The sequence below is a fragment of the Coregonus lavaretus genome, assembly GCF_964263955.1.
Source record: "Coregonus lavaretus genome assembly, contig: HAP1_SCAFFOLD_857, whole genome shotgun sequence".
Lineage (NCBI taxonomy): Eukaryota > Metazoa > Chordata > Actinopteri > Salmoniformes > Salmonidae > Coregonus > Coregonus lavaretus.
Window position 1 is genome coordinate 131,788 of NW_028165394.1, and position 23,354 is coordinate 155,141.

Here is a 23,354-nt window from a genome sequence, read left to right on the forward strand (position 1 = left end):
CTCAAATAAGCAAAGAGAAACAACAGTCTATCATTAATTTAAGACATGAAGGTCAGTCAATACGGAACATTTCAAGAACTTTGAACGTTTCTTCAAGTGCAGTCGCAAAAACCATCAAGCGCTATGATGAAACTGGCTCTCATGAGGTCCGCCACAGGAATGTAAGACCCAGAGTTACCTCTGCTGCAGAGGATAAGTTCATTAGAGTTTTCCTTTGGTTTGGAGTCCAAATTGGAGATTTTTGGTCCCAACCGCCGTGTCTTTGTGAGACGCGGTGTGGGTGAACGGATGATCTCAACATGTGTATTTCCCACCGTAAAGCATGGAGGAGGTGGTGTTATGGTGTGGGGGTGCTTTGCTGGTGACACCGTCTGTGATTTATTTAGAATTCAAGGCACACTTAACCAGCATGGCTACCACAGCATTCTGCAGCGATACGCCATCCCATCTGGTTTGGGCTTAGTGGGACTATCGATTGTTTTTCAACAGGACAATGACCCAACACACCTCCAGGCTGTGTAAGGGCTATTTTACCAAGTAGGAGAGTGATGGAGCGCTGCATCAGATGACCTGGCCTCCACAATCCCCCGACCTCAACCAAATTGAGATGGTTTGGGATGAGTCGGACCGCAGAGTGAAGGAAAACCAGCCAACAAGTGCTCAGCATATGTGGGAACTCCTTCAAGAATGTTGGAAAAGCATTCCAGGTGAAGCTGGTTGAGAGAATGCCAGGAGTGCGCAAAGCTGTCATCAAGGCAAAGGGTGGCTATTTGAAGAATCTCAAATATAAAATATAATTTGGATTTGTTTAACACTTTTTTGGTTACTACATGATTCCATATGTGTTATTTAATAGTTCTGATGTCGTCACTATTATTCTACAATGTAGAAAATAGTAAAAATAAAGAAAAACCCTTGAATGAGTAGGTGTTCTAAAACTTTTGACCGGTAGTGTGTGTGTATGTGTGTGTGTGTGTGTGTGTGTGTGTGTGTGTGTGTATATATATACACACCTTAAGGGTCCTAAAAATCTAATAGCTAAATGATCCTTTGAATGACCATCTTAAAACAATTCCATATGTTAACTTAGTAGATTTGCCAGTGGCAACGTTAAACTACTGTCCCAATTGAAAAGAATACTGGTCCGGGAAAACGGATGATGCGCACATCTTTAATTGAGCCTGAGCACAGTACTACATAGAGCCATGACTACATGGAACTCTATTCCACATCAGGTAACTGATGCAAGCAGTAGAATCAGATAAAAAAAATGTACAGATAAAAATACACCTTATGGAACAGCGGGGACTGTGAAGCAACGCAAACATAGACACATGCCTACAAACACACGATAACATACACACTACACACACTATACACACTACACACACTATACACACTACACACACTATACACACTATACACACTACACACACTACACACACTACACACACTACACACACTACACACACTACACACACTACACACACTATACACACTACACACACTATACACACTACACACACTACACACATGGATTATATGTTATAGATATGTGGTAGTAGAGTAGAGGCCTGAGGGCACATACTTAATATGTTGTGAAATCTGTTGTGAATGTATTGTAATGTTTTTAAAATGTATAACTGCCTTAATTTTGCTGGACCCCAGGAAGAGTAGCTGCTGCCTTGGCGAGAACTAATGGGGATCCATAATAAATACAAATCCATACACCAAAAAATGACATTTCAATTTGATAATATCATATTTACATTGATTGTTTGGAACAACCTCAAAAAGGGTGTTATTGTTAGTCTACAGTTGTATGGCCCTATAAAATCAGTTTTCCCAGTTTTGTTTAAGGTTTCCGAGTTGTTTGAGGTTTTCACTCAAAATCACACTTTTTATAGAAAAACTAAAAGATAAATTGATGTTTTAAGTCCACAACAATGCTTAAAAACCACATCAGGAGACAACTTTTGAGGTCTGGGAACAATATATAAAAAATATATTTGGAGGGTGTAGTTGCCCTTTAATTCAAGTGCGGGACTAGCAAGAGACAGAATGACGCTGCAATGGATAGATGCCGTTTTACAGGCTCCTGACCAATTCTGCTATTTTAGTCCCCTCCTGTACTCCCTGTTCACCAACGACTGCGTGGCCACACATAACTCCCAACACCATCGTTACGTTTGCTGACGACGCGACGGTCATAGGCCTGATAACCGACGACGATGAGACAGCCTATAGGGAGGCCTGGCAGTGTGGTGCCAGAGACGTGGCAGTGTGGTGCCAGAGACGTGGCAGTGTGGTGCCAGAGACGTGGCAGTGTGGTGCCAGAGACGTGGCAGTGTGGTTCCAGAGACGTGGCAGTGTGGTGCCAGAGACGTGGCAGTGTGGTGCCAGAGACGTGGCAGTGTGGTGCCAGAGACGTGGCAGTATGGTGCCAGAGACGTGGCAGTGTGGTGCCAGAGACGTGGCAGTGTGGTGCCAGAGACGTGGCAGTGTGGTGCCAGAGACGTGGCAGTGTGGTGCCAGAGACGTGGCAGTGTGGTGCCAGAGACGTGGCAGTGTGGTGCCAGAGACGTGGCAGTGTGGTGCCAGAGACGTGGCAGTGTGGTGCCAGAGACGTGGCAGTGTGGTGCCAGAGACGTGGCAGTGTGGTGCCAGAGACGTGGCAGTGTGGTGCCAGAGACGTGGCAGTGTGGTGCCAGAGACGTGGCAGTGTGGTGCCAGGACGACTACCTCTCCCTCGACGTCGGCAAGACAAAGGAGCTGTTCGTGGACTACAGGAAACGGAGGGCCGAGCACGCCCACATTCACATTGACGGGGCTGTAGTGGAGCGGGTCGAGAGCTTTAAGTTCCTCTGTGTACACTAAGGATCTATCATGGTCCACACCAACAGTCATGAAGAGGGCACGACAAGGACTCTTCCCCTCAAGAGGCTGAAAAGACTTGGCATGGGCCCTCAGATCCTCAAAATGTTATACAGCTGCACCATTGAGATAATCTTGACTGGCTGCATCACCGCTTGGTACGGCAACTGCTTGGCATCCGACCGCAAGACACTACAAAGGGTAGTGCGTACAGCCAAGTACATCACTGGGGCCAAGCTCCCTGCCATCCAGGACCTCTATACCAGGCGTTTTTTAGAGGAAGGCCCTAAATATTGTCAAAGACTCCAGCCACCCAAGTCATAGACTTTTCTCTCCGCTACCGCACGGCAAGCGGTACCGGAGTGCCAAGTCTAGGTCCAAAAGACTTCTCAACAGCTTCTACCCCCAAGCCATAAGACTCCTGAACAGCTAATCATGGCTACCACCAAGCCACAAGACTGCTAAATAGTTAGTTAAATAGTTAGTTAAATAGTTAACCAAATGGCTACACGGACTATCTGCATTTACCTTTTTTGTACAAACTCTTTTGACTCATCACATACGCTGCTGTTACTGTTAATTATCTATCCTGTTGACTAGTCACTTTATCCCTACTTATATGTACATAACTACCTCAATTACTTCGTACCCCTGAACATCGACTCGCTACTGGTACCCCGTGTATATAGCCAAGTTATCATTACTTGTGTATTTATTCCTTGTGTTATATAATTTTATATTTTTTTCTTCTGCATAGTTGGGAAGGACCCGTAAGTAAGCATTTCACTGTTAGTCTACACCTGTTGTTTACGAAGCATGTGACCAATCCATTTTGATTGGAGACTGTTGTATTTGGCTAGCTGTGTTTTTGTACTGTACAATGTAGGCTACATGTGATGGCAGAGTTTGGAAAACCAATGCCCCACGATTGCTACGAGTCATCATGATATCATTCTGCCAGGTAGGCCTACTTTACAGTCAACATTTCATTGGGAAGTTTTTTTATGAACGCCTTTAGAAATGTTCATTCAAACAGCGCATGATGATTGAATTGCGCCTCGCCAAGATTCAACCTAAGACTTTGGACCAAACGTTTTTGAATACCCATTTCTGAAAAGCAAATTGTGAACCAAAAACTACTGTGAACAGAAAACAAAAAATAAAAAATATTACTGGCACCATAGCGACCAATAAACAATTGGTGTTGCACTGCCAAGTCCAATGCAAGTGTTTTGGTCGCAGTTTTGAGCGCTGACTGGACAAGTGTGTTATTCAGCATCTCTGTCAGGGATGACTGTACCTGATGAGGCTTAAGCAAGGGTGTGTGTGTGTGTGTTAGGGATGGGCAAGAGTAATTGTGTACTCGAACAGATGTCAAAACGATATCTTTAACCAGAGATCACTTTTTCTTTCTCCAAATACTGTAAAAACGATTTGGTCTAAACAAAACAAAATTGAAACCAAGCCAAGCATCCCTCAGTTTCTTCTCCCTAAATTCCCTTTCCCCTCGGTGTCTCACTCACTCACACGCGTTCGGACCACTCCCGCTAAACACGCGTGCACACTCATTTAAGGTCAGGGTTAGGCATAAGGTTAGGAGTATGGTTAAGGTTAAGGTCAGGGTTAGGCATAAGGTTAGGAGTATGGTTAAGGTTAAGGTCAGGGTTAGGCATAAGGTTAGGAGTATGGTTAAGGTTAAGGTCAGGGTTAGGCATAAGGTTAGGAGTATGGTTAAGGTTAAGGTCAGGGTTAGGCATAAGGTTAGGAGTATGGTTAAGGTTAAGGTCAGGGTTAGGCATAAGGTTAGGAGTATGGTTAAGGTTAAGGTCAGGGTTAGGCATAAGGTTAGGAGTATGGTTAAGGTTAAGGTCAGGGTTAGGCATAAGGTTAGGAGTATGGTTAAGGTTAAGGTCAGGGTTAGGCATAAGGTTAGCAGCGGGGTTAAGGTTAAGGTCAGGGTTAGGCATAAGGTTAGGAGTATGGTTAAGGTTAAGGTCAGGGTTAGGCATAAGGTTAGCAGCGGGGTTAAGGTTAAGGTCAGGGTTAGGCATAAGGTTAGCAGCGTGGTTAAGGTTATGGTCAAAGGTTAGGTTTAAGAAGATAAATTGGTAGAAATAGGTGGGGTTTATGACTTTGTGGCTGTGGTAACTAGTGACGACCCTACTTTGCGACACCCCGGCCTTACGTTTTTTATTTAACCGACCTGTAAAGCCGTGTGTGTTAAATTTAGGCAAACACTGAACTGATCAATGAGCTCAGTTGGTCAGGTGTGGCGCCTAGTTGGGACAAAGCCATGCAGTACCTGCGGCACTCCAGGAACAGGGTTGCCTACTCCTGGCCTAGGCTATAACCCTGCTAAACACAGACAGGTTCCACACTGAAAATATACTAAAACATTAGTTTGATAAAGACAAAGAGCGTATTTTAATCAGAATCATTAAGCCTAGGCCTACTCGCCAGACAGATGTCGTGAAAATAATTCATCCCCATGCAGTGTTCAATATGGAATTGTTAATCCATTTGGAAAATTCCAAAGAACAAGCAGAATAAACTACATTGAACGTCTGAATATCAAAAAGAACAATTTTTGTTTTGTAACCCTGGAGAAAAAACATTCCAAATTGAGCCCAGTTTCAAATGATCACTGGGAATAACTGTTCCAGATGCGTGACGACATCACACTATTCTGTTATATTTTATTCTGTTATATTACATCATGTTTTTTACTATAAAATAGGCGTGTCTTGACTGTGATAAGGCCTCGGGAAATAAGAGTGTCTTGTCTGCCAAATTAACAAAACAAGGCCACATCGTTGCACAGCCACAGGCTTCTTACAAGCAAGCACCACTTCTGAGGTTACTGCCTTTTTGAAGACTGTGTTCCACAATATAATATAACCAGTTGATATTACGGTTTCAATTAATTAATCTTAAAATGGCACTTGTCTTTTTATTGATTAAATATGAGGCAATTTAGCAATTCGGATTTGTCATCTGTAATGGTTATGTTAAATTATACATTTTTGCGCACCGTTGGCATGTAGATAAATGCATATTTTTTCCAGTGCGGGCCTTGTGTTCTAAAAGTTTTTTTTTTTTTTTTTTTTGTACTGGAGTAAAAATGATGTGAGTGCTGGAACAGTCCAACAAAGTGAAAAGCCCATCCCTAATGTGTTACCTGGTGAGCCTTGAGGAGCGGTGGGCAGCTCTTCAGGGTGGAGCTCCTCAGGGCTGGAGAGCCCTGGGTCAACATAGGACGCAGCCCGGACACAGGGAGACTGCGCAGGCATGCTAGCCTCACCAACATGGTCATGATAAAGCTCTGGAATTACAATCTGAAAACAGTTCAAAAGATCAGACAGTCAGCAACCACAACAATGACATCTAGAATACATGTGGTAATATGTAGTATCCATGTGTTCATTACTAATAAAATATGATGGCATTCATGCTCATGTTCTAGCTAGTTAACTCGCTTGTAGCTGCTTTAAGTCGCCTACAAGTTATTCCTTTTTTTGTGTACATATGGCGCACGTGCAGGACTTTTATTTTGAGATGAGGTAAGCAGAGAGGAAATGGGTCGACAACAGTCTTTAATAATACGTTCCTTTAGATATTTTGTCTCAAATTCCCCATCATAATGACCAACTGTCCTGCCCACCGGCACAGTAAGTTGATTGAATTGTATTTAATATCTGGCTTCCCGCTGACTGTTTTTGTGCAACCCAATAAAATAAGGAGCCACGCTTGTCTATGTAAATACAACCGTGTGGCTAAAAGCAGCTAACGTTACATGTTGATGATTTCCTTCCTGTACTGTTTGTAACTACCCTGGTAGGTTGATTGATAACCTGAACCAGGTTGCAGGCACTAGTTACAGTTCACCCAGAAAGTATACCTCTCTATTGATAGCACATATATTATCAAGCATTTCACACGTTATCCAGATACTGACTGTTAGCACTTGGTGGTCTATAGCAGCTTCCCACCAGAATGGGCTTTAGGTGAGGCAGGTGAAACTGTAGCCATATTACTTCAACAGTATTTAACATGAGATCCTCTCTAAGCTTTACAGGAATGTGGTTCTGAACATAGACAACAACACCACCCCCATTGGCATTTCTGTATTTTCTGTAAATGTTATAACCTTGTATTGCTACCACTGTATCATCAAAGGTATTATCTAAGTGAGTTCCAGAGATTGTCAGAATATGAACGTCTTATGAAACCTTGTTTCTTAAGCTACATATGTTAACGTGGGCTATTTCTAACACTTTTCTGGGATGCTTGATTATTTGTCTTGCTTTACTGGGAGGCTTAGCAGAGGTAGACATACTCAGGTTATTTTTCTTTGTGCATTGGCCGGAAGTGGGAGAAGATGGAGCGAGATGGATTATGGCCGACATTCTGTTAATTTTCTCATCTATGAAACATTTGATCTCCATACAGTTCGTTTCCAAAACGATGATTCATTTGCTCCCATTGGAAACGAAAGGCTCTGGTCCATCTTGGGTTAGTTATAAAAAAGCTTTGCTATCACAGTCATTGTCAGGCAACTAACTCGCTTTCTATACTGAACAAATATATAAACACAACATGTAAAGTGTTGGTCCCATGTTTCATGAGCTGAAATAAAAGATCCCACATCGTTTTACAGAATTTGGCAGTACGTCTGCGACCAGCCACCCGGACAGCTGATGAAACTGAGGAGTAGTTCAGTCTGTAATAAAGCCCTTTTGTGAGGAAAAAATAGTTTTGATTGGCTGGTCCTATGCCCACCCATGGCTGTGCCCCTGCAAGTGACGTGAAATCCATAGGTTATGGCCTAATGAATGTATTTCAATTGACTGATTTCCTTATATGAACTGTAACTCAGTAAAATCGTTTTAACTGTTGCGTTTATATTTTTGTTCACTATACAAAGACGAGTGAAAAACATAGCTAGCTTACTAAATTAGCTGATCATTCTGGTTTTCATAACACAGTATGTTAGCTAACGTTAGCTAACTGCAGAATCCCAAAGCTGAGAAAAGTTAAATGAAATAACGAGGATCATGAACATAAAAGTACCACAGCTATCTTTTATAGTCATAAAAACGTATATTTGATTGAATTTTGCTGAATTTGTCAGAGAATGTTCCTTGTTTTGTAACCATTGCGTACGTTAGAAAGCGGCTTGCTTGCTAGTTAGTCGCTGTTGTGATTCACATCGAGCTGACAAGTTAACATCGTTTCCTCCTTAAAAGCTTTGCTACAAATTTAGATATTGATAGATCATGTCAACAATAAAACAGTACTCCTATTTACAATGTTTTAAAGATAAGTCAAAACTCTATATATTACATACCAAGCGTGTAGCTAGACTTCTGTTCACCTTCCTTGAGATAAGTGCGCACTTCACTGACGTAGTATGACGCAATTTCGTGAAAGTTCTGACCGATGTCATCATCATCAGGGGACGAATTTCAGTGAAATTATGTGACTTGTAGTTCTTAGGTTGTTTTTTATTTATAGAGATTCTAAAGACGTGTAAAATGAATTCCAACAGGTGGCGGCACATCTTCATCCACCAAAAAGTGCTGCAACGTTTGCAACTCAACTTTTGAGGATAGCATATCTTTCAGTTTCAACTTGCTTATGAGGTTTTGGAGATCAATTTTTGTTTTAAATGGGCCATTACGTTGATATAGAAAGAGAGAAAGAGAGAGCACTCTGAAATGAATTGAGAGAGGGAAAGATGGAGTGAGGGAGGCGAGTGCGAGCGAGACAGAGAAAGAGTGGCCCTCTATATTCGGCTATGCCAAAACCACGACGGGTGAGGGGCCAACCTCCCCACATGTGACTACTGTGTCCATTTTTAGAGGTAGAGCGGCACACTCGGTCACGGTTGGAGTTCCTGCTCTTTCGTTGCGATTAGAGGTGTAAAATTATTATTTTCCAACCGTTAATGTTTTGTTTTTTTGTTACACATATCTTCCCCCAGTTAATTTCTTCTCATTATTGATCTGAGTTTATTTTCTTTATATTTCGTGTGGACAGTTTGAGATACTTCTTTTATTTCTAAACTTTTCTTTCTAAAATGTCAACTTTTGCTTGCGTATTTTAGTAGCCTACCTTCGTCTATGGAATCATCTTGGGGATATTAGAAATAGCCTAACGGACATGGAGTGGGTTATGAAGTTTTCCCACACAAGGTGCCTTTTGTTCATGAATAAGGCAGCGTGCTTTTGGAGGGTTAGACCATGAGGGAACACATCGAGCGCACAACTGTCGATTAGGCGACTGGTTGCTTGAGAGCTTCAAAATAAAATGGTAAGGAATGCTCAGTTTTAAACCAAGTTCGTTTTTATAAATGATTTCATTAAAAAAAAAAAAAAAAGTTGTTGCTTTATTATTTTCATTATTTAAAAAAAGTGTTTGCTACTTTTCATTATTTGAGAATGAATAACATGGCATGCTCTATTGATGACTTTATTGATTATGTATTACTACTTTATTACTAGCCTATTAACTCATTACTGTATGAGGACTTCCTGCTGTATAAATGATGTATTGTATCCAGTGCGGATGACTAGACAAGGTTTGTGCTGTATATCACCTGATAGCTCGTGGCTATTCATTTCTAAAGACCAAACGCCATCTTTTTAATGGCTGGGTATACCTGCATGAGCTGGAAGCACCACCAATGGATGAGGGCTTCTAGGGTATCAAACAAGCCACAGTGAAATGATGCCAGCGCTGCCCTCTGTCAATGTGCCAGCTTGTCAGGATCCAATACAGCCCCCGATTGCTCAGTTTGTCCGGGCTGCCAGCTCTAGGAAGAGTCTTGGTGGTTCCAAACTTCTTCCATTTAAGAATGATGGAGGCCACTGTGTTCTTGGGGACCTTCAATGCTGCAGACATTTTCTGGTACCCTTCCCCAGATCTGTGCCTCGACGCAATCCTGTCTCTGAGCTCTACGGACAACGGATACACTCTATCCACATGTACATATTACCTTTAATTACCATGACTAACCTGTGCCCCCGCACATTGACTCTGTACCGGTACCCCCTGTATATAGCCTCCCTACTGTTATTTTATTTTACTGCTGCTTTTTAATTATTTTTAATTAAAAAAATTTACTTATCACTTATTTTTCTTAAAACTGCATTGTTGGTTAAGAGCTTGTAAGAAAGCGTTTCACTGTAAGGTCTACACCGGTTGTATTCGGCGCAGGTGACAAATAACATTTGATTTGATTTGAATTGAATTCCTTCGACCTCATGGCTAGGTTTTTGATTTGATTTGATTTGATTTCCTTCGACCTTATGGCTTGGTCTTTGCTCTGACATGCACTGTCAACTGTGGGACCTTCTATAGACAGGTGTGTTCCTTTCCAAATCATGTCCAATCAATAGAATTGACCACAGGTGGACTCCAATCAAGTTGTGGAAACATCTCAAGGATGATCAATGGAAACAGGATGCACCTGAGCTCAATTTCGAGTCTCATAGCAAAGGGTCTGAATACTTATGTAAATAAGTTGTTCCTGTTTTTTTTTTTTTCATTTTTTATACATTTGCAAAAATTTCTAAAAACCTGTTTTTGCTTTGTCTTTATGGGGTATTGTGTGTAGATTGATGAGGAAAACAAATATATTTAATCTATTTTAGAATAAGGCTGTAATGTAACAAAATGTGGAAAAAGTCAAGGGGTCTGAATACTTTGCGAATGCACTGTATGTGTGTCTTTCGGAGGGGTTGGGTTAAAAGCGGAAGTAACATTTCAGTTGGACCTTGTGTGCTATTGACCAATAAAGTCATCTTGATCTTAGCCTGGTCCCAGATCTGTTTGTACTTTCTTGCCAATGGCCACAGGGTTTGGCAAGACAGCACAAAGAGATCTGAGTCCAGGCTACATCCATTACAGAGGAACCACTGAACTGCTCTCTGTAAATATGAGCCAACCTGCCATGGGGGTACGATCCCCCAGACTCCACAATGGGGCACAGCCTCTACTTTATCATGTAGACTAGTTTAAATAGCCCTGTGGATTTACAGTATTACAGTATGTCAAGCTAAACGTCTGTTGATAGGGGTAAGGCAAAATCACCTGAGTTGATGTCATGTTGCTGTATGTCTGTGGTGCCTATGATAGCCTAATGTACCTGCAATGTTAATTACTTTGTCAAGGTAGAGTAAAAAAAACAACTGCAGATCGCTTCTATTCTGAAATTATTCAAGATTTCACTTGATACACTGCTTTGCACCGCCAGATCAGGTGAAAATAAAACCATATGTTGTTCAAGCTTCACTGACTGCATTAATTGAAATTTCACACAGAGAAATGGATACAAATGTGATTGTCACACTGGCTCTTCTATCTTCAGTCCCCTTTCATGAAAAAAAACGATCATATTTGAGCCTTAAGAAGGAGGCATCCATTAAAAGCATTTGTAACGTGATGATAAATGGGGAGATGGTGGTTCCTTCATGAGCTGATCATCAAATGTGTCATACGCCTCAGTGGGTTGTGAATGTTTCGATGGCAGCTCTATAAAGATGAGCTCTTTCTGACACCACGCTTCTATGGGATAATAAGCTCAGATAATTGGTGTGTACTGGCTTACATTATAAATCATGAATCCATTTGAAAGAAAATACTATTTTCGTGGATGTTCTTTTGATGGTTTTCACAGTGATCCGTTCCGTATAGCTCATGCTATGGGACTGCTGTATATGTAGTGTAGTACAGATTTCACTGAAGGTACAAATACAGCGTGTTAGACAACAACCATTGGACCCAACATAGTTACATGGTGTTATTGAACTATGCCAAAAATCACCAGTATGACAAATAACAAATGAAGCAATCTTCATCCAGCTATGAGCAATTGTTAAGCAATCGTCATGAAGCTCTCAATGTATTTCCCTTCTCATTTCCCCTGGCATTTCTCCCATTGTCTGTGGTCTGTGGCTATATGATGATGAGCACCGCTCATGCATGCACTCAAATGTCCTCCTCAATTAGTCTTTCCATGATTCCTCGCGTCCCCTTTCTTCGCTTCCTTCTGAAACAGCATTGGAGGAAAAGATCCAAGGTCCATCCCCTATGACCTAATCCTCCAATGTATTTTGAGGAGAAAGGCCGCAGGGAATTGAGAAAGGATGAATTGTGAAAGAGCCACAGAGTGAATAAAAAAAAAGGACTGGGTTGGGATCTTTAGTCACTGACCAATTGATGTGTAAGGGACACTGGGCCCTCGCTGTGCGGACGTACTGTATTTCTTGTGACTAACTGATTTTTACGCACCGACAAAGAAAACCCTTTGGGAGAGTACAATGGTTTTCCAATGAGTAAAATGTTACACCTCAGGTCTTGGCATGGCAGGGATCCAAACAGGCCGGCAGGTTGGCATTTATTGAGATTACTCATGTACTGGAGGCAGCTCTGCAGTGGTCACTAGCTGGCACAGCCAGAAAGTCAGAAAATCTGATTTCAAACCCAACCCTAACCTTAACCACACTGCTAACCCTAATTCCTAACCCTAACCTTAAATTTACAATATCGACAATTTTGACTTTGCAGCTGGCCCATCTAGCGGAACCCACTCAGTTCTGCCTCCAGGGCAAGACTCATGACAATAAACGTCAACCATGCAACCCTGGGAGCCATAGTGCTGTGATCTCAGGCCAGAAGGTTTTTTACAGTCTGAACTCTGTGAGAGACCTTTGTGTCTGTGGCATGCGGTGTAAGACGGAGATGTTCAGAGGGAGATTTCCTCTCTGGGGAAAACACAGACTCAGTGTACTGTGATAACTGACTAGTCCACGTCAACAGTGAGTGCTTGGTCTAGTTCCAATTCAAAACTTTTACTGTAAGTCCTAGAACTCATTCACTTTTTGAGAGAATTTCACAGAAGCTGTCTAGTCATTTTGGGAGTTTAGATTTGCAGTCTTTTGGACTGGCTACAGCAGAGGCACTTTCTACAAGCTTATGAATCTCTTGGTAACGTGACAACATTGAGAGAACTCAGAGGGCGCGCAGTTTCAAAATCTGCAAGTGTATTTTTGATTCACAGCAGAACATTCATTTTTGTAAATGGATTTGTAATAATTCTGAAAATGTAAAGTTACAAATGTCAAGTTACAAGTTTGCGACCGCTGTTTAATCTTTCACACATCATGATACAAGCTTGCAAAATTAAAATTACACATTTGCGAATCGTACTTGCAACCACGAATCTCAACGTGCAACCACAACATTCAAAATACAAACTGGCGTAGTTCTGTCATCATTGTAATCCCGTACCTAAGAGGTTCTGGTCAAAAGTAGTGCCGTATATAGGGAGCGGTTTGATCTCTGAGCCGGTCATTGGATCTTTAATGATCTCAGGATCTTTAATGATCACAGCCTTTTACTGTTGCCACTGTTAGAGGGACCTCATTGTTTTTATTTATTTAACTAGGCAAGTCAGTTAAGAACAAACTCTTATTTACAATGACGGTGTACCCCGGCCAAACCCGGACGACGCTGGGCCAATTGCGCACCGCCCTATGGGACTCCCAATCACGGCCGGATTGTGACACAGCCTGAAATCGAACCAGGGGGTCTGTAGTGACGCCTCAAACACTGAAATGCAGTGCCTTAGACCGCTGCGCCACTCGGGAGCCGGCAGACGTTTTCCACATCATGCGGCCCAAATGGCACCTTATTCCATATATAGTGCACATCTTTTGACCAGGGCAGCGCCTTTAGGGATCTGGTAAAAAGTAGTGCACTAGGTAACGAATAGGGTGCCACTTGGGATGCAGTATTAATGATCACAGGCTACTGTAGCTACCATTAGAGGGTCCTAATGAACTGACCTTGTCACAGACACAGATGTGCCTTTTGAAAAATGTATTAACACCAGCTATATATACGGTTAAAGCAGATGGTTTACAAGTTCTGCTTCATGTTTATACACTTTTCCTGACTCGATAGTAGATGGACATTTGAATAGAAAGATACCATAGTGTTGTTGGTCTACAGCTGGTTTTGTGGTGGCAGACACATAAGCAACGGTTAACCTGTGTCTTCTCATTGAATGGGTCATTATATCAAACCGGTTCAATAGTGATGTACATTTTCACCTCAATCATCACCTCAATCAATGTAGTACTTTTACTGTGGGTGAATGGCCACAGTCTCTCGTCATGTAAGGTACCCTTTCTACTGTTTAAAGTGGCAATCTGGGATTGGTACATCCATTTTTGGATTTTTAGATGAATTATATATAGCCATTGATATTTGAAGAATATAACTTCATTTAAGAGTGGTTACATTTCTCCAGCCCACACCCTTCAGTTGTTTACAAAAAAATGAGTGGCGGGTTGACCGCTTTTGTTTACTTAGAATCCCAGAATGCCCCTTTCATCCTGGAGCATTAGTCAGGGATTAAAGCCAAGCTGACATTATCCCAAAAGTAACATTATAGTAATCCTTCAGCAGAATGGGCAGGATATCCCTAAATAGGCCCCATTAAATCCGTCTTTGTCTTCAATGGATAGACCCTACCTACTCTGCAAGCAGGTACAGCTAGGGATGTGTCCCAAATGGCACAATATTCCCCCTATGGGACCTGATCTAAAGTAGTGCACTATGAAGGGTATTGGGTAACATTTGGGACGCACACCAGGTTTCATATCCTACTGCAGCCCTGCTTGCTCACACTCTCACAGTCTCATAATGGCTACAATTTATGGCCCTGTGACAAGCAGGTTTTCCCCCTCAGTTTCTGTTTACTTTTGCCTCTGTGCTGTTTTAGTGCAGTTTTAGGTCACTGTTTAAGGGGCTCAGTCTGGGAGCTCTCTGTTGGAATACTGAAAGCCCTTCTTCACTATTCATAGGTTTCACCTCCTTCACTCGGTTGCGTCATGCCATTGTTAAGAACATTCCCAAGCCGCCCTCTGCCGGTGGCGCCATAGTGGTGCCCTAAAGTGGTGATAAACCCAGTCCTTCTGGACGGAGGCTAAATACTATTTAGTCTAAATTACACTATAGTGTCTGGAAATACAATTACAATGCTAAAGTAATCAAATATTTAGTAGGAAACATCTTTGCCAGCATTATCATGTCGTCAAAATTTCTTTAGATGGATGGCAATGTTGTCATTAGCTAGCAAAGTCCTTAAAAAAAAATTGCTGTCAATGCTAACGTTAGCTAGCTAAAATCCGGTGGCTTCCCCTCAATCTTAGCTATCTAGCTAACGTTATACTGCATTTAAAGTCAATCTGGCGACATCAAAATGATGACAAAAGGTTTTCTACTAATTATTTGCCTCCTTTTGAATGTCATTATTGTATTTCCAAGCCACTGTAATGCACTTTTGATGAAATCTTTATCAACGCTCATTGACGATGCATTGAGTAGAATGCTCAGTCGGGCATCAGTCCAAAACATTATTGTGACGAAACATGCAACCCATGAATATGGGATACCTAGTCAGTTATACAACTGAAATGTGTCTTCCGCATTTAACCCAACCTCTCTGAAACAGAGAGCTGCAGGGGGGGGGGCTGCCTTAATCGACATCATCAGAGCCCAGGGAATAGTGGGTTAACTGCCTTGCTCAGAACGACAGATTTTTTTTACCTTGACAGCTCTGGGATTCGATCCAGCAAACCTTTCAGTTACTGGCCCAACGTTCCTACCTGCCTGATCCCAGATCTGTTTGTGCTAACTTGTGAACTCCTATTTTCATTGTCATTGAAGGAACAACTAGGAGGTGGTAAGACAGCACCAACAGATCTGGGACCAGGCTACAGTATGTCTTCACCAGACGGTGGTTTATTCCAGTAGCCGGCTGAACATGTCACTGAGTGGCTCTTGAGTCTTCTCTGAAAATACCTCATTGAGTGTTGACATAAAGGAGCCGCTGGTAGACTGAAGTGGGTTGGGTACCTTGGTGACATACACTACTTGACCAGCAGTATGTGGACGCCTCTTCAAATGAGTGGATTTGGCTATTTCAGCCACACTCGTTGCTGACAGGTGTATAAAATCGAGCACACAGCCAGTAGAATGGCCCATACTGAAGAGCTCAGTGACTTTCAACGTGGCACCGTCATAGGATGCCACCTTTCCAACAAGTCAGTTCGTCAAATTTCTGCCCTGCTAGAGCTGCCCCGGTCAACTGTAAGTGCTGTTACTGTGAAGTGGAAACGTCTAGGAGCAACAACGGCTCAGCCGCGAAGTTGTAGGCCACACAAGCTCACAGAACGGGACCACCGAGTGCTGAAGCGCCTAGCCCCAATGCATAGTGCCAACTGTAAAGGTTGATGGAGGAGGAATAATGGTCTGGGGCTGTTTTTCATGGTTCGGGCTAGGCCCCTTAGTTCCAGTGAAAGGAAATCCTAACGCTACAGCATACAATGACATTCTAGACGATTCTGTTCTTCCAACTTTGTGGGGAAGGCCCTTTCCTGTTTCAGCATGACAATGCCCCCATGCACAAAGTGAGGTCCATACAGAAATGGTTTGTTGAGATGGGTGTGGAAGAACATGACTGGCCTGCACAGAGCCCTGACCTCAACCCCATTGAATACCTTTGGGATGAATTGGAACACCGACTGCGAGCCAGGCCTAATTGCTCAACATCAGTGTCCGACCTCACTAATGCTCTTGTGGCTGAATGGAAGTAAGTCCCCCACAGCAATGTTCCAACATCTAGTGGAAAGCCTTCCCAGAAGAGTGGAGGCTGTTATAGCAGCAAAGGGGGGACCAACTCCATGTTAACGCCCATGATTTTGAAATGAGATGTCCGACGAGCACATACTTTTGTGTTTGGCAGTGTTGGTTGCATTCAAAGCCAAGATATTTTGTTCCGCTGTGTATGGGTCATGTTACAAACACATTTTTATGCTATTATCACCATTAGATGCAAGACAGAGAGACAGAGAGAGACTCAGTCTGAGCGAACATTGTTTTATCTCTGGGGGGTCACCAGCTTTCAACACTAGCATGGTGGGTGGCCCACTGTAAGCATGTTCTTGAAATCCCCCTGTAGCCCTAAAGATAACACAGACCGACCCAAGGGAAGTAGCAGATTAAATTCCCCCGGTGAAACCACTCTGCCACTTTCTATTCTTACACCACTGAAATATGAAATTATATTATCCTCTCCCGGAAAAGGGGTCTTACACCAATGGATGGGAAGCTAGCATGACACAAAAAAAAGAATAGCTATTAAAACCCCACCTCATTTACCAGACGCTCTTATCCAGAGCGACTTACAGTTAGTGAGTGCATACATGATTTTATTTTATCATACTGGCCCCCCGTGGGAATCAAACCCACAACCCTGGTGTTGCAAACGTCATGCTTCACCAACTGAGCTACATCCCTGCCGGCCAGTCCCTCCCCTACCCTGGATCAATTGTGCGCCGCCCCATGGGTCTCCCAGGCGCGGCCGGCTATGACAGAGCCTGGATTCGAACCAGGATCTCTAGTGACACAGTGCCTTAGACCACTGCGCCACTCGGGAGACACAGGCTACAACATGCTGACTAAGGCTACAACATGCTGACTAAGGCTACAACATGCTGACTAAGGCTACAACATGCTGACTAAGGCTACAACATGCTGACTAAGGCTACAACATGCTGACTAAGGCTACAACATGCTGACTAAGGCTATACGGGCTTAGTGGTCCTCTGTAGCTCAGCTGGTAGAGCACGGCGCTTGTAACGCCAGGGTAGTGGGTTTGATCCCCGGCACCACCCATACACAAAATGTATGCACGCATGACTGTAAGTCGCTTTGGATAAAAGCGTCTGCTAAATGGCTTATTATTACTATTATTATTATAGGCTACAACATGCTGACTAAGCGACAAGGCACTGATACATTTACATCAAGCTATATATGTAGAACCTGTGCTACTTTCTCCTCCATTTGACTGGTTATCAACAGATTAGATTTAATCTAACACAACTTTACTATAACAATTTAAGTCATCTTTACTATAACAATTTAAGTCATTTAAGGTTTGTGTTCTTGTTTACAGTACTATAGCGTTGAAAAGTGTGACTGACAGTTTATTAATGCTCATTTCATTTTGCAGAATGAAACAGCCGTCTTTACGATGGGAAATACAACAACGAACAAGTGGAGGACTCTTTGAACAGGCAGCTGGAGTCTGGAGAAGAGGATTGGCAGAACCTATTAAGAAGACAGTCCGTGACAGCAGCATATCCCAGCACAGCTACATCACAGAATGAGGTTGAAGTACTCCATCTCCCTTGTCTTCATTGTGGCACTGGTCATCATTGAGAAGGAAAACAATATTATCTCACGGTAAACCTAAGCCCATCTCCATGATCAACAGAGAGAGAGAGCAAGAGAGAGGGAGAGAGAGAGAGAGAGAGAGAGAGAGAGAGAGAGAGAGAGAGAGAGAAAGAGAGAGTGTGTGTGTGTGTGTGTGTGTGTGTGTGTTAAGCCTGCCTGTTGTACTGATCTCCCTCAGATTGGAACAGACTCACCTTTATTCAGAGCTGTGTGTTTGGAACATTTGTTTCAGCTACTCACATGCTGTTTTTTTTTCTCCAATTTGTCTGATTGGATGAAGTAGTCATGCTGTCAAGGCTTCAATTGCATTGGTTGTTTACTTACTTTGATTGAATTCACTGTCTGAGGATAAGATGGTCTTCTAAACTATAAAACATAAAAAAATATAAATACATTGTTTAACACTGTCTTTTAGGGTCTCAGACAAGCTCACCCCAAAGCAGACCCCCCAGACACCCCTCCAGCCCAGTAACTCTGCCCCAGCCTCAGCCCTGGGTCTCCTGAAGTTCAATGGCTCCTCCTTCACTACGCTGAGCAAGCTGGACCCTGCTTTCACCCTCATGAAGAGACGTCTGGAGAACTACACCGAGCAGAGGTCTGTGTGTGTAGCATCATATACTATTTATCATACATTAAGACAAACAGTCTGGCCTTAATGGTCACATGCACTCTTAAATCTCTACCCAGTACAGCCAGGAGAGGACTGGCCACGCCTCAGAGCCTGGTTCCTCTCTACCCAGTACAGCCAGGAGAGGACTGGCCACCCCTCAGAGCCTGGTTCCTCTCTACCCAGTACAGCCAGGAGGGGACTGGCCACCCCTCAGAGCCTGGTTCCTCTCTACCCAGTACAACTAGGAGAGGACTGGCCACCCCTCAGAGCCTGGTTCCTCTCTACCCAGTACAGCCAGGAGAGGACTGGCCACCCCTCAGAGCCTGGTTCCTCTCTACCCAGTACAGCCAGGAGAGGACTGGCCACGCCTCAGAGCCTGGTTCCTCTCTACCCTGTACAACCAGGAGAGGACTGGCCACCCTTCAGAGCCTGGTTCCTCTCTACCCAGTACAACCAGGAGAGGACTGGCCACCCCTCAGAGCCTGGTTCCTCTCTACCCAGTACAGCCAGGAGAGGACTGGCCACCCCTCAGAACCTGTTTCCTCTCTACCATGTACAGCAAGGATAGGACTGGCCACCCCTCAGAGCCTGGTTCCTCTCTACCCTGCATAGCCAGTAGAGGACTGGCCACCCCTCAGAGCCTGGTTCCTCTCTACCCAGTACAGCCAGGAGAGGACTGGCCACCCCTCAGAACCTGTTTCCTCTCTACCCAGTACAGCCAGGAGGGGACTGGCCACCCCTCAGAGCCTGGTTCCTCTCTACCCTGTACAGCCAGGATAGGACTGGCCACCCCTCAGAGCCTGGTTCCTCTCTAAGTTTCTTCCTAGGTTCTTGCCATCTAGGGTGTTTTTCCTAGACACTGTGCTTCTGCCTCTCCATTGCTTGCTTTTTGGGGTTTTAGGCTGGGTATCTGTAAAGCACTTTGTGACAACTGCTGACGTAAAAAGGGCTTCATCAAATAAATGTGATTGATTGATTGATACTACATTACCTATAATGCTGTGTGTAACATATCCTATTTTGTCTCAGTAAAGATGTTCCTTAAGCTAGCATAATGGTGTCCCCACTCCTGATCTGTATTTATATGTGTGGTGTCCAAGGGGTTGGGAATAACGTTTTAAAAAATGTATCCGATCCGATTTGACATTGGACAATACATTTTTGTAATTTGTACTGTATTGTAGGTCAGAGGTCATAGGATCAGCAGGAAACAGAAAGCACATCCTCCTATTGGCCACCACGCGGACAGGCTCCTCCTTCGTGGGCGAGTTCTTCAACCAGCAGGGCGACAACATGTTCTACCTGTTCGAGCCGCTGTGGCACGTCGAGAGGTCGCTGACGTTAGAGACCGGCGGGACCAATGCCACGGCCGCCGCCCGGGCCTACCGAGAAGTCCTCCAGGGGCTCTTCCTGTGCGACTTCACCCCTCTGGAGAGCTTTATTGACCCACTTCCTGTAGACCACGTCACCTCAGCCCTGTTCAGGAGAGAATCTAGCAGCTCTCTCTGTGAGGAGTCCGTCTGTAGCCCGTTTGTTAAGAAAGTATTTGAGCGCTACCACTGCCGGACCAGGAAGTGTGGTCCCCTCAACCTGACCATGGCGTCCGAGTCATGCCAGCAGAAGGAGCACAGGGCCATTAAATCCGTCCGGGTGCGTCAGCTGGAGACCCTGAGACCCCTCGCTGAGGACCCTCGTCTGGATATCAAGTTCATCCAGCTGGTGAGGGACCCCAGGGCGGTTCTGGCCTCGCGCATGGTGGCCTTCTCTGCAAAGTACAACAACTGGAAGAAGTGGGCCGTGGACGGGGACGTGCCCATTGACGACGACGAGGTGAGGAAGCTGAAAGGGAACTGCGACAACATCAGGATGTCTGCGGAGGTGGGCCTGAGGCAGCCGTCGTGGCTGAGGCGGAGGTACATGCTAGTGCGGTACGAGGATATCGCTAGATTCCCTATGAGGAAGGCAGCGGAGATGTACAAGTTCACCGGGATCCCGTTCACTCCTCAGGTGAAAGACTGGGTACTAAAGAACACCCAGGCTTCCAATGAGACTAGCGGAGTTTATTCAACACAGAAGAACTCCTCCGAGCAAGTAGAGAAATGGAGGTTCAGCATACCGTACAAACTAGCCCAGGTGGTGCAGAGAGTTTGTGGACCCACGATGAAACTGTTTGGGTACAGGTTTGTGAACAGCGAGGCGATGCTGACGGACAAGTCTATCAGTTTGATCGAAGAAAAGGTTTTCATACAAAACTTTTCGTAGACATTTTACTGTAACTCTGAACTCTGCTCAACAGACAAAGTGGACATACAGATACGATTATGAAGTGATTGTTGTGAGGATATTTATTGGGGACTGTACTAGTCTACAACAGAGTAATGTATAAGACCCTTTATATATATATATATATATATATATATATTAAATGATAACATGTTACACTCCAGGGTGTAGAAAGAAATACACATTTATGTGTGTAATTGTGGAAAAAACGATTGAATGAAGACAAAAACAGGTACTACCTTTTAACGCTTTACAGGAATATTTAACAAAAGAAAACCCTTGTTTTATGAGTACTACATGGTATTAAAGTTGTTTGTTACGCACCTTTGTCACCTTGTCACCCCAAACCAAGTCATACTTTTTAAACCAAATCTGGTTGTAGAGTGGCCAAGCTTGAGTCCTTGAACAGTTTGCCAATTGAAATGTATTTTTTTTCTGTCAAGCTAGCCATGGGTTAATAACAGTAGCTGCTTTTGAACTGAGCTGTAGAGAAGGTAGCTAAATGAATGACTTGCTCTGTGTGTGTGGATAGCAGGATACTAGTAGGGCATTCCAAGGTTTTGGTCTTGTATTTTCTATATCATTTACCATAAAGAAGGGATGTTCTTTCATGTTAATTTAATATATTATTTTATTTGTATTGAGATTGAGAGATTATGGCTATGGCTTTTGCACATGCTACATAGATGGATAGTTTTCTCCCCGCTAACTGATGGGACCCATACTTCCAGACCTGGGTTCAAATAGTATTAGAAATCTTTCATATACTTTTAGCATTTGCTTTAGCCTGCCAGGAGCGGTGTTTGCAGTATTGCGATTAGTCTATTGGTTAATAGCACCAGGCAAGCTCAATCAAGCCTAGCTAAAGTAATATTATTATTTTGAATACTATTTGAACCCAGGTCTGTTTCACGCACACATAGGCTAGGTGGCTGAGTAGCTGTACATGCATGTTACTGTTTTAGTTTTAATTGGCTGTTAGCGTTTCACATTGTGGAAGTCGACGGTGAGTGTAGCGACTCATTCTGTAGAAACAGATGTCTACAGTGGTTTTGTATGTACAGACAGACTGCATCCCAAATGGCTTCCTATTCCCCATAGTGCACTATAGGGAATAGACACAGACATTCCTCCTGCAGCTGGTTTGCAGAATTGTGTGAGATTAATCAGCAGCTTTCTGTCCATTGACACTAGTCTCCTGGCTGGTGATAATGGAAGAGAAGAGGACCAGGGGACTAAAAGACTGGGCGTACATTCCAAATGGCATCCTATTTCCTATACAGTGCACTATTTTTGACCAGGCCCCATAGGGCTCTGGTCAAAGGTAGTGCACTACGTAGGGAAGTGAGTACCATTTGGGAGGCAGTATGGGTTTGTCTGTATGTCAATGCCTTTTCTCCTTCTGTTGTTAAGTTAAATCCTTTGCTTTTCATTTCAGTGGAATTTTCAATTGTTGTGTGATTGTTTGGCCTTTTACTGTACAAGTAAATTGAATATTGACACGTTTACTTGTTTTGCTGTCAGATGTATTTTAAACTGTAAGGTGACATTTCTTCAAAAACAGTGCATTCGGAAATAATTCAGATCCCTTGACTTTTTCCACATTTTGTTACGTTACAGCCTTATTCTAAAATGGACAAAAAAAAAATCCCCTAATCAATCTACACATAATACCGCATAATGACAAATAAAAAAAGGTTGTAAGAAATGTTTGCAAATGTATTAAAAATAAAAAACTGAAATATTACATTTACATAAGTATTCAGACCCTTTACTCAGTACTTTGTTGAAACACCTTTGGCAGTGATTACAGCCTCGAGTCTTCTTGGGTATGATGCTACAAGCTTGGCACACCTGTATTTGGGGAGTTTCTCCCATTGTTCTCTGCAGATCCTCTCAAGCTCTGTCAGGTTGAATTGGGAGCGTCGCTGCACAGCTATTTTCAGGTCTCTACAGAGATGTTTGATCGGGTTCAAGTCTGGACTCTGGCTGGGCCACTCATGGACATTCAGAGACTTGTCCCGAAGCCACTCCTGCGTTGTCTTGGCTGTGTGCTTGGGGTCGTTGTCCTGTTGGAAGGTGAACCTTTGCCCCAGTCTGAGGTCCTGAGTGCTCTGGAGCAGGTTTTCATCAAGGATCTCTCTGTACTTTGCTCTGTTTATCTTTCCTTCGATACTGACTAGTCTCCCAGTCCATGCCGATGAAAAACATCCCCACAGCATGATGCTGCCACCATCATGCTTCACCGTAGCGATGGTGCCAGGTTTCCTCCAGA

General features: G+C 43.5%; 2 protein-coding genes across 2 annotated transcripts in view; one reads left to right on the forward strand and one right to left on the reverse strand.

The window, feature by feature from the left end:
- LOC311115907 (growth hormone-inducible transmembrane protein-like) overlaps nucleotides 1-8,286 on the reverse strand; it is a 31,359-nt gene extending 23,073 nt beyond the window's left edge. The window contains exons 1-2 of the mRNA XM_084191029.1: nucleotides 8,222-8,286; nucleotides 6,053-6,209 (exon numbers count right to left, since the gene is read on the reverse strand). Coding sequence (XP_084047155.1) covers nucleotides 6,053-6,187 — 135 coding nt within the window. The 5' untranslated portion in view covers nucleotides 6,188-6,209; nucleotides 8,222-8,286. The remainder of the gene's footprint in view (nucleotides 1-6,052; nucleotides 6,210-8,221) is intronic.
- Nucleotides 8,287-8,801: 515 nt separating this feature from the next.
- On the forward strand, nucleotides 8,802-21,190 carry LOC311115905 (carbohydrate sulfotransferase 3-like). The gene is given in 4 exon segments (XM_084191027.1): nucleotides 8,802-9,186; nucleotides 17,963-18,195; nucleotides 18,602-18,788; nucleotides 19,997-21,190. Coding segments are annotated over 3 exon segments (1,329 nt in total). The 5' UTR covers nucleotides 8,802-9,186; nucleotides 17,963-18,115; the 3' UTR covers nucleotides 21,059-21,190.
- Nucleotides 21,191-23,354: the final 2,164 nt, after the last annotated feature.